Source organism: Homalodisca vitripennis, chromosome 8, assembly GCF_021130785.1.
Source record: "Homalodisca vitripennis isolate AUS2020 chromosome 8, UT_GWSS_2.1, whole genome shotgun sequence".
NCBI lineage: Eukaryota > Metazoa > Arthropoda > Insecta > Hemiptera > Cicadellidae > Homalodisca > Homalodisca vitripennis.
The window spans coordinates 117,997,556-118,009,911 of record NC_060214.1 but is presented as its reverse complement, the minus strand read 5'-3'; the positions used below and the strand labels follow the sequence as shown (position 1 = coordinate 118,009,911).

Genomic DNA, 12,356 nt, shown 5'->3' with positions numbered 1-12,356 from the left:
AATGAGCAGGAGGAGACTGCTGAGCACCTGCTCTTTGAGTGCCCTGCAATAGTAAGGGAGCAGTATGCCATCTTTGGTAGTTTGGACAGGGGTGGTAAATTTTCCCAGGAGGACTTGATAGGTTGTTCTTGGTTGTTTTCGGCGGTTTGTTGAACTGCTGAAGTTGTAGACTGGTGGGCCTCATGGTGTGTTTCCGGGGTGTGCAAAAAGCCCTTGAGGCTTAAGTGCATGGCAGTAGGCCACCCCAAGGGGAAAAAAAAAAGGCCTCAAGGGCTTTTTGGGCACCCCGGAAATACACCATGAGGCCCACTTGTCCACAATTTCAGCAGTTCCACAAACCGTCGAAAACAACCTATCAGGTCCTCCTGGGAAAATTCACCACCCCTGTCTGAACTACCAAAGATGGCATACTGCTCCCTTGCTATTGAGGGGCAATCAAAGAGCAGGTCCTCAGCAGTTTCCTCCTGCTCATTACACCTTCTACAAAGCGGATCCTCCTGAAGGATGCCGACTCTGTGAAGATGCTTCCTCAGGTGACCATACCCCGTGATGAGACCAATAACCCGAGAAGACATTGATCTATTTAATGAGAGAAGGTCCGACGCCACCCTGGAGGAAGGTGACTGTAATACCATTCTACTCATTCTCAAGCCCGGATGCAACCTCCACCTTCTCTCATGCTCCGCGTGAATCCATTTCGAGACAACCCTAGAGGATTCACACGTTGGAACACCGCAGAATGGTTGAGGGCCCGTCATAATTGTCGCTCAGCCCCGGTTGGCCAGGGCATCAGCTCCTTCGTTCCCAAGAATCCCCTTATGACCAGGAACCCAACAAACGGTCACATTGTAGATTCTGGCAAGGGAGGAAACAGCCTGATAGCAATCCCAAACCAGTTTGGATTTGATCACGCAAGAGTCCAGTGCCATCAGCGCCGCCTGACTGTCCGTGAAAATATTCGTCTTGCTCCTATATCGCAGACGAAGATTCTCACAAGCACATTCCATAATAGCTGCACCCTCCGCTTGAAAGACTGTCGGATACGGACCCATAGGGACCACCAGCTCCCTACATGGTCTCACTCCCAGAATTCCAGCGGCTGTGCCGCTTTTTGTTTTAGAGCCGTCTGTGAACCATTCAAGCTCCGCTGGTGGAAGAGGTTTCCTTCCCTCTGACCAATCATCCCTAGAGGGTACAACAATCCTAAAGGAAAACTTTTGTGGCATCTGATCAGAGATCATATGCAGAGCATCCTCCTGTATCAGGGTGCTAATTCTACAGTGCCTACCGCTGCAGCCCGACCAGAGTCCCATCTGCTGAAGACAGTAGGCACTCCTCCTGGCCATAGCCTGAATGACAATGTCCAGGGGGGCGAGGTTAAGACAACAGTCCAGAGCCGCGCCTGGCGCACTAGGAAAAGCCCCAGTGATAGCAAGGCAGGCCATCCTTTGGATACCCACCATCTTGGCCTCCGTTTTTGGCCACCAGACGCAACTCCGTACATTAGTGCAGGTCTGACCACGGAAACATAAAGCCAGTTCAAGAGCCTCGGCTTCAGTCCCCAGGGCCCACCTATCACACGTCTGCATTGCATTAGAGACCATTTCCCCCTGGCAATGACCCTTTCTAGATGAGGTCCCCAGTTTAGAACCTATCTAGGATCACGCCCAGGTACTTGACCTCAGACTTCAGCTCAACGGGTGAGCCTTTAAATAGAAAGGGACCAATGCCCTCCATCTGTCGCCTCCTGGTAAAGGCAACCACAGCAGCCTTGGTAAGGTTGACAGTGAGACCAATCTCATCACACCAATTTCCCACCATGTTCAGAGCAACATTGGTCAGTTCCGTGATTGTTGTGTTGAACTTGCCACTCACAAGAATCACAATATTATCTGCGTACCCCTGTGCAAAAAAAGACACCGCTACTATTCAAAGAATTTAGCAGGTCGTCCACAACCAGATTCCACAGGAGAGGAGAAAGGACGCCACCCTGCGGACAGCCCCTCATAGTCTTCGCACTAACATATCTAGCAAAGAAACGTGTATTATATTACTTCATACTAGACTCAGATGATTATTTGTAAGCGTGAAAAAAGTTGCCTGGAGCATGAAACTATAATGTTAACATTGGGCACACAGAATCTTCTTATATGACTGCATGAATCATATATGACTTCAGAAGACATTTTAGCCTGATGCTGAGTATGTTTAGGGGTTGGTCTTTGATTTAGAATCGACACTTCTAGCTGCTTAGCCAGTTCTGTGACTAGACCAATTAGTAATGTTGGATGTACACACTCAATTAATTGTGTCTTCTGTAAAATATTTAATTTTAATGAACTGCCAATTTTACTAAAACAATATTTGATATTTTAATAAATTATGTAGAATGTTCAGTGTTTGTAGTAAGTTCATAAGTGGTTTTATCATGTCTGCCTGCATACTTTAGGCAATTTCTAAATGATTTTCTACTATACGTTCTACAAATATTGATTTTTTTAAAATTTGATCACATACAATATAATGGATTTAAAATATGTTTGTATAAAACAAAGCCTACCTGTGCGTGACGCTGGTGTTGTCGTCAGGGTGCATGACGGTGCTAGTGGTGTAGGTGTAAACACTGCCTGTATCTTGGAAGCTCTTGCCTGGGTGAATAACCTCATCATCCTCCTCCAGGTCCGACAGAGTGTACAGCTCCAGGCCCAGCTGCTCCAGCTCCAGACCACCTCTCACCTTCACTCCAGGCCTCTCCTCCAGCAGCCCTCCCAGCGAAGGGGTGGCCAACTCGCTCCAGTGGTGTAACGTTGCGGACCCCTCCATCGGCTTCACAATCTGTCACAAGTGTTACATGAGTTACCCAACTGGAGTCACGTTTGCTCATTCCAGATATTTTCCAGAAACAGGCTACTTTTTTTCTTCAAATAATATTGATTGCAAGATGAATAACCTCTTATTCTTTAATCTCTTATAAGTGAATATATTTAAATCATTTACACTTCAACATCTTACCTTAAAGATAACATGGGTTCTTATATGGAACATTAATCACAACACACACACATATGCCTATAGGTACCTATGTACCCAAAATAATTAATTTCTATAGTGACTGCTACCAGTAACAAAAGAAATGTATACTATTAAAACTTTAAATTTTTACAAAAAATGAATTTTATTCTTATTTTTAGAAATTTTTTGTAATAAAAGTATTTAACTTAAACAATCCTCAACAAGTAAAGAAAGTAATTATCTTAATACGCCCAGCAGGTGTTACATGAAATGTGTATTATTTCCAATTTAAACGCATGTCAAACAATGAGAGGCCTTCTCCCCTTAACCGATTTCAGTTTTTGATATCATTATAAAAAAAAAAAACTTTACATCATAACCATACCTTAATTACTTGACATCTATTCTTTATCCTGATGAAAATGAATAAATATTTCTGATTTTTTAAATAATATATCAATGAAAACCGGATTTACACCCCAGACTTTGTTTCAAGTAATACCATAGGAAAAAAGAAATATTGTTTTATATATATATATATATATATATATATATTTTAAGTATATAAAGTGTATATACAGCTGTAATAGCAAATCCTATCCACTGAAAACTACCCATGTTTGTTTGCAAGTATTTATAAAGTGAAAACTTAGGAATTTCAGAATCAAGAATTGGACACTCCTACAATAAAACCAAATCACAAATTGTCAATTATATATTTTGTTATTGTAAAAATTGGTCAATTGATTCTGTTTTATATCAAAATAAAACTAAAAATGTTTAAGACAATGAGAGACCCTTTTATAATGTAGCATAAATTCAGAGATCCAACTGAACACACCTGCAGTTTGTCGGGAAGCTTCCATCCGCCCAGCCCACTGTACCCGCCACTGCTGCCTGTAGACATGATACTGTCTGGAGTTCGACAGTCAAGGTCATGGTCGAGCCCAGCAGATAAGGCGGCTCTGCGGGCAGCAACTGCAGTAGGCGTCAGTCTGCGTAACGCAGCCTCTAGCTCCTGCGCAGTCCCGGACATTCTGTCACGGTCCCCACTGTGTGCACTAATTGGAAACATTTTCAAGTTTCATTTTTTATGCCAGAGTCGAATCTTAAACTCTACTAAATTATATGCCTCATCAGGTATCTTAAATTAAAATAAATTCTAAATTAAAAAAGGTTAAGTATCTTTATGATGATTGCTCCGAAAGGTTAAGTATCTTTATGATGATTGCTCCGAAAGGTTAAGTATCTTTATGATGATTGCTCCGAAAATAATTTTTAATAGTTATGTTGCAAGATAACATTTTCACAATATCATTGCAAGCAAAAAAATGTCATATAAATACAGGTAAAAAAATGTAACTAGCTGCTATTTTGTATTTTTGTATGACAAAATTATAATATATTTGGAAATATTATAACAAACTTTAAATATTTTCAAAAGACACTATTTTGTTAATATTAAAGAAAATAACACAATTCTTTTTTTTTAATTTTCTTGTATCCATTCAAACCAATGTGCCAAATTAAATTCCTTAGCTTAAATAGTTCTAGATATATTAATTATTTTATAAAAAATGCAAAATGGCGGCTAAATGACACATTTTTTACCTATATTTATAGAAAATTTTTTGCTTGAAATGATGAATACTATCACCCACAGAAGTTTGTGATGCTGAACACCCTGTATAGCAAGATTCAAAATATTTTGTAAAATTAATTTTTTTATACAATTTAGCCAAATTGCATGAAGACCTTGAAATGAACTACAATCGTAATAAGAGTTTCATGAAACAAATTTTAAAAAGTATGTATTTTCATTATGTTCTTTATATTGTAACCGAATATTAATAGGTTGTTTTTATTTCAGATTTATAGTGGATCGTGAGGTAAAATCTATGATACTTACGCAAACGATGACTCTGTATCAGAACACTCGGAGTCACTGGCCCCTGCAGAATCCAAGCCAGGCCTGGACAGTCTGTGAGGAGGCAGGTAGCTGGAAAACATTCATTATTTTGTGAATAAATGGACTGAAAATATTTAAAGAAGTTATAAAATGTTACATGACTTTTTCTTCTTCTAAGGGGGCGTCCTATTGCTATGCACTTAAATCTCAAGGGCCTTTTGTGCACCTCAGAAGTACACCATTAGGTGTACGGTTTCAGCAGTTTTACAAACTGCCGAAAACAACCGATCAGGTCCTCCTGGGGAAATTCACCACCCTTGTCCAGACTATCTAATCCTGTGCACTACATTATCGGAGTAATTATTGAGCACGTCACGTCATCATTGATTATTTAATTATTATCTTTAATTGTTATGACAAGAGCACAAAGAACAAGTCACACTCACACTAGCAAAGGTGGAATACTGACGCAGGTCTCACTTCGACAATATTTATTTATCAAAAACATTAATAAAAATGTATGTCAACAGTCAAAAAATGTTGCTAAACTATGTTGTACTTAGTTTAAAAAGTCATCTATAACTATAAATTCTTCTACACTGCAGATATAAGCCTTTAACAAAATGTTTTTCAGGTTTCTTGAGCAAATTTACTGGCATAGTTTGAACGAAAGTAGGCAGGACCCTTGGTATTGGAAACTTTTCTGAGTTCAACTGAAAGTACATTTGCTTATTAAGTAGTGCATGCTTGTATCATGATTGTACACTGCAGCTAATTCCTTAAATCTACCTTAATTGCTTTATAACAAATATTAAAACGGATAAAATATACATGGACGGCAATGTTAGTACACCAAGTTTCTTATAAAAGGGTTTACAATGCTCTTGACTTGAAATGTTATTCTAATAGCCTGTTTTGGAAAACAAAGTCTTTTAGCAGATGGAGAATTACCCCATATAGAGAGATTCCATATAGTTTAGGCGACTAATGAAATGGGCATAGTAAACACGTAACAATACATCACAGGAAACGTTATTTCTTAAAACTCTTAACAGGAACAAACACAGCTACAACGGATTGTTAACTTAAAACTGAGCGGTCTACAATACCATTATTAATGACATAGTATGGTCCTATAAGGTAAAGTAACTCGGTATGGTACCTTGAAGACATCCGAGGCCGCTGGATGGATGAGGTCGACAGAGGCGCCGTGGGGCCGAGGGTGGGGTACCGAGACCCCGGACCCGGACTGCTGCCTGCCGAGCTGTTGCTGCCCTGAGAGCCGGCACGACTGGCACATCTCACCGTCTCAAATACCTTCTTGTAGTTGGGCCTGCAACCAGAGTCTTCCGTAAGTCTCTTAGTCTATCAACACAACTTCTGTATATCTCCGCTTACCCCAGAAATGATGTCAATAGTGCCAAGATGTAATACTTTTATCACTCATGACACATAATTGGACTTTTATCTGAAAGTGAATTTTAAACACTAAAGGTACATCATTTGACATTTTATTTAGAAAAGCCAGATGATTAGGTAAGTGTTTTGCCAGTTCTACTTTCATTATTTTGCTTCTGATTACAAATTCATCTAATAGAAGAAATATTTCTTGTTTACAGAAAAAAAAACAAATTTTTAATCCACAACCAATTATACTCCTATGAGTATATAGTATATAATAAAAAATACCAAGATATAGTAGTTGTTATCACTCAAGACACATAATTGGACTCGTATCTGAGGTAATGAATATCTTTGTACAAATTCATCTAATAGAAGAAATATTTCTTGTTTCCAGAAACAAACATAATTTTAATTCACAGCTTGCTTCATTGATAACAGTAGACATTAGAAAATTAGGCATTCCTTTGATGTGATACCTGTTACATTTTTTAATGTGTAAAATTATTTAAAAAGTGAAGACGGTTGTTTTAAAACATTTTCAATATCAGTAATCATAAGAGCCTATCACTTTAAAGAGGTTTTAAAGTACTCCAATACACTCACCACTTTCTGCTTTGTAAATGGTTCGTTGAACGTATTTAATAAAAAATCTTATCTAATCTCAGGATAAAATAATAATGTATTTCTTAAGATTCCACTTTCTCTTTTTCTATTAGATTATTTTATATTTTACTCCATTATGCTTCTAAAGACAAATTAGAGATGAGAGATTTGTAGATAGATATATGCGAGTAATTAAAAGTTGAGTTGACAAAATTTGTAAATATCAACACTCAACACTAAAACTCAACAACTAAAGTTTCATTCGGTAGTGCATTATGCCTCATTAGATAGAACACTATGCCTCAATAGATAGTGCATTATGTCTCAATAGAAGTGCATTATGTCTCAATAGATAGTGCATTATGTCTCAATAGAAGTGAACTATGTCTCAATAGATAGTGCATTATGTCTCAATAGAAGTGAACTACGTCTCAATAGATAGTGTAAACTGTCTCAATAGAAGTGTGTTATGTCTCAATAGATAGTGCATTATGTCTCAATAGACAGTGCATTATGTCTCAATAGAAGTGCATATGTCTCAATAGATAGGGCATTATGTCTCAATAGATAGTGTATTATGTCTCAATAGACAGTGCATTATGTCTCAATAGATAGTGCATTATGTCTCAATAGAAAGTGCATTATGTCTCAATAGACAGTGCATTATGTCTCAATAGACAGTGCATTTATGTCTCAATAGAAGTGAACTATGTCTCAATAGATAGTGCATTATGTCTCGATAGATAGTGTATTATGTCTCAATAGATAGGGCATTATGTCTTAACCCTTCAAGGCGGGAGTATTTAAATGCAAGCCGGACCCTGCTGCAGGACTATTTTTCCAGATAGCGCCATATTTTCGCAAGCTTTTACAAAAACCTTTTTTTCTAGGGGCTGTAGACACTTTATTAACACAATTGTTTTACCAAATTGTTAAGAAATGCAATAACACTCCCGAAAATAACCTCACTCTAACCAAACAAAGATATATATACCCAACACGTTGCTGCACATTTCACAATAACCTACATTATAAATGTAAGTTATACGCACTCCTACGTGATTCTAAAGTTACAACACTGATTGGGATAACTATAAAATGTAGCTTGCCATTATATTGTTCAACAAAATAATATTAAAAACACAACACAACAATCACAGAACGCATTGCACAGCAACAAGTTGCGCCGGCGCAAACGAACTGAGTACGCACAATGTCAAGGTCAGATGCTCAGTTTTGTAAACAATACAGCTGTCTCTGTCGCACTCATTTTCGACTGCAAACAGCTGCAAAAGATCGACCAACTCATAGACAACGTATTCCATATAGCCCGAGTCCGATATAGTTCACCAAAATAACGACAGGTTTCACCACATGAGGAATGTCGTCATGACGTTAAATACACGTCAAACCGCAGCTGACTACACTTTTGGGATGACGTTTTATACACGTCAAACCAGCTTGAAGGGTTAATTAGATAGTGCATTATGTCTCAATATATAGTTTATTATGTCTCAATAGATAGTGCATTATGTCTCAATAGATAGTGCATTATGCCTTATAATAGATGATAAGACAGTAGGTTAAATAAATAGCTAATATGTATGATAGCTAAATATGCAAATGAACACAGCTCGATAAATTACTGTGTACGTAAAAACACAGTTAGACACAATAAAATAAAGCTTAGAATTAACAACTGTAACATTATGTAAAAAAAAAACAATTTAAAACTGAACAAATAAAATAGGCCTATTGCAGTAATCACATACTCAAATTTATTTGTATATATAATGCACAAAAATTTAATAATGCAACAGAATTGTGCACAGAAATCAATAGCAAAGTATTGAGTAACACTCACAGGGTGGTTGATGAAGCTCCGATGCCCGAGTCGAGGCTGAGTTCAGAGAACAGTGAACACTCCAGCTCCGACGCAAGGGAGTCAGGGTTGTGAGCATGCGTCGGAACTGATGTGTGCAGTGAGGGGAACAGCAGACCACCGCGTGCTTGAGGTTGGCTCTTCTTGCGTTGTTTACGCAGCGTCTCCTGCGCTTCCTGCAGAAGATTCATCACTTCTGCATACTTCTCCTTCACCTCCGCTAACTCGGTCGCCAGCTCACATTGCGTCTCCCGTGCCAGGTTCACCATCTGGACGAGCTCTTCATTCTCTTGCGTTACCTACACAATAGTGTACTGTGTGAACTTCAACAAATAGATCACTCATCGAAATATGCAACCTTAGCAACATAAAAATTAAACAAATAAAATGTAACACTGAATTTTAGTGGAATATGTACACCAACAATCATTTTTTGATTAATTAGCAACATCTTTATTGAAATTGGAAAAACTTTCCTGACTAAGTTTCAATCAGTGATTCAATCAATTAAAATAAATTCATAGTAATTAGCCTTATTGAAGTTGACTTAATAAAATAAATTATCTGTATTATTCAAACTGATGTTAAAAATTTATTACTCCAATATCATGTGATATGTATTTAAATCACAACTAGAACAGGACATGTTACAATGACTTTTTTAATTAAAAGGCCTGTGAAACATTGATTGGAAAAAAATATGAGGTCAAGATAATTAAAACTAATCAACGTTTGAGTGATCAAAACTCTACTACCACTATTAACTCATTGATAGGTACACTGTGTTTAGGCCAAACAACAATCTTTTCAGCAACAGTTTATAAGAGGGAATTTGAATAATATACCGTAGTTCAAATGCACATTGCATGAACATTGCTTACTAACAAACTTGTTTGTGTGTGATTAGATCTCTGGAATTGAGGAGTGAAACAGTGATAAAGGTGTTTCCCAATTGGAAACCTAAATCTGAAATATGGTTATTATGACGTTTAAGCACCAAACAATGTTGAAAGGTCTCCAACCCACCAGTTTTGAGCTTTGCCAAAAGAGTATGATGGTTTGTGTACGTTGTGCCTATGTTTGGTCCGAGGCGATGACAAGAAGCAGTTGTTTTATTTACGAATGTTGGCTGACGGTTTGTAAACAGTGTATGACTATTTATGACCAATATTATATTCTGCAACAGATGGTTGCCGTCAGAGCCACATTTAGCTTGCTTGTATTTAATACTTTCGATATTTTATTCACTTTAACTCTGGTTTTGTATAAAAATAACCAGCACCACCTCTGTCAAAAGCAAGAACAGTCAAAGGTTAGCTACATTACCAGAAAAGAGTACGAGATAAGAGTGCTAGTATTTTGAGGACATTTTAGAACACAAAACATGCTTCTTCACATGTAAAGTGGGTTCAGATGAAGGTTTAGATTTATGCTAAATATTCAGAGAGAGCTAGCTACAATGAACAATGAACTACAACAAAACATCATTAAAATTAGTATTTTTGGTGCCATTTCTGAACCATCCAAGATAAAACCAAACTTTTAATAGAAAATTTTAGTTTTTAAGAGAGTTGTTGATAGGTTTAATGAATGTCATATTTTGATATTTGAATATTTTTTAGGTTTCAAAAGTTTCAAAATATCTTAAATTTTGCCTTTTTTTAAATTGAAAGTTGTTGAAAAGTGACAACTGTATAATATTAATACAAAGAGTACTTCTTTGGCTACCTAGGATAAAAATTTTGATTTGCTAAAAATTTTTATTAAGTGAACATTAAAGAAAACTCTGAAACCATACAAATTTGACATTTTGACTACTCTGTACACAATAAGCGAAAAAATTAGAACATTTTTTTCAAAATGATAATGAATAGAGAGAGAGACCTACCTTTAGATTTGAAAATCTTTCAAAAATTACCCCTCCCTCAAAGTGCCATTTTGGGGTATTTTTGAGTGTTAAATATCATTTTCTCGAATTTTTTAATGTATAAATATGGGGGTTTTCATAAAAACAAACAAGGTTCAGTCCCTATACATCGTAGACGGATGGTCATCTGGCTCACCCTGTATTTTAATATTTATATAAAATTTATTGTAAGTATGGTATTTATCATGTGGAATTAAAAATATTGAAATCTTTGCAATATGGACAAGTCAATGCAATATGGAGTTGCATATAAATTATGAAATGACATTACAAAGGATATAGACATATAGCTGTATAATGATGAATTTAAATTTCGGTTGTAATTTAAATTACGGATTACAACTTACAAAAGGTTCAGGAAAATGTGATCTTTATATAAGATACCTAGAAGTATCTTATAATAAACATTTGCACAACAGCGTAATTTTCATATCTGCCCTTTTTGTTTAAAATAATAGGAGTGAGATATGTACAGATTAAGTAGGGACAGATTAATTTTCATTACAAAAATGAGATTTAACTACACAAACAACTGTGATCCTACCGCTGTGATCTTAGCCTCAGCATTGCCGAGTTTCTCCTGTAGGTGGTCAGCGAGCGCCCGAGTGGCCAGTGCCTCCTCCCTCTGACGGTCCGCATCTAGTGAGGCACCGGACAGGTCTGTGCGTGTCAGCGCAAGCTGTGCCGCTAGCTCAGCCACGAGTCGCGCCTCCGCAGCCTCGCACTCTTCTGTCTGCTGAGACAGCTGCGTCGCCTCACTGCGCAGGCTCTTGTTCTCCTCCTCCAGGCGCAGCAGGCGTCTTTGTAGCACCTCCCAGTTAACAGTGCCTGCTGGGGTACCTGTGGATCATGATGTGGTTCGATTAGAATACTTATGTCAACCAATTGTCTGCTGTGGTACCTGAGGACCATATGATGTGGTATGATGTGGTTCAATTGCAACCAATGACCTGTATGATCAATTAGAATACTCATGTCAATCAATTGTCTGCTGTGGTACCTGAGGAACCATATGATGTGGTTCAATTAGAATACTCATGTCAACCAATTGTCTGCTGTGATACCTGAGGACCATATGATGTGGTTCGATTAGAATACTTATGTCAACCAATTGTCTGCTGTGGTACCTGAGGACCATATGATGTGGTTCAATTGAATACTCATGTCAACCAATTGTCTGCTGTGGTACCTGAGGACCATATGATGTGGTTCAATTAGAATACTCATGTCAACCAATTGTCTGCTGTGGTACCTGAGGACCATATGATGTGGTTCAATTAGAATACTCATGTCAACCAATTGTCTGCTGTGGTACCTGAGGACCATATGATGTGGTTCAATTAGAATACTCATGTCAACCAATTGTCTGCTGTGGATACCTGAGGACCATATGATGTGGTTCAATTAGAATACTCATGTCAACCAATTGTCTGCTGTGGTACCTGAGGACCATATGATGTGGTTCAATTAGAATACTCATGTCATTGTCTGCTGTGGTACCTGAGGACCATATGATGTGGTTCAATTAGAATACTCATGTCATTGTCTGCTGTGGTACCTGAGGACCATATGATGTGGTTCAATTAGAATACTCATGTCAATCAATTGTCTGCTGTGGT

At 37.6% G+C, this 12,356-nt stretch overlaps 1 protein-coding gene across 4 annotated transcripts in view; it reads right to left on the bottom strand.

The window, feature by feature from the left end:
• The window catches only part of LOC124367984 (trafficking kinesin-binding protein milt-like), a 143,955-nt gene that overhangs the window by 11,516 nt on the left and 120,083 nt on the right, over positions 1 to 12,356 (bottom strand). For all 4 annotated transcript variants that reach the window (XM_046825244.1, XM_046825246.1, XM_046825245.1 and 1 more), the window contains 6 exons: positions 11,282 to 11,577; positions 8,793 to 9,109; positions 6,084 to 6,254; positions 4,922 to 5,011; positions 3,854 to 4,073; positions 2,561 to 2,835 (listed from right to left, as the gene is read on the bottom strand). In XM_046825244.1, coding sequence (XP_046681200.1) covers positions 2,561 to 2,835; positions 3,854 to 4,073; positions 4,922 to 5,011; positions 6,084 to 6,254; positions 8,793 to 9,109; positions 11,282 to 11,577 — 1,369 coding nt within the window. The remainder of the gene's footprint in view (positions 1 to 2,560; positions 2,836 to 3,853; positions 4,074 to 4,921; positions 5,012 to 6,083; positions 6,255 to 8,792; positions 9,110 to 11,281; positions 11,578 to 12,356) is intronic.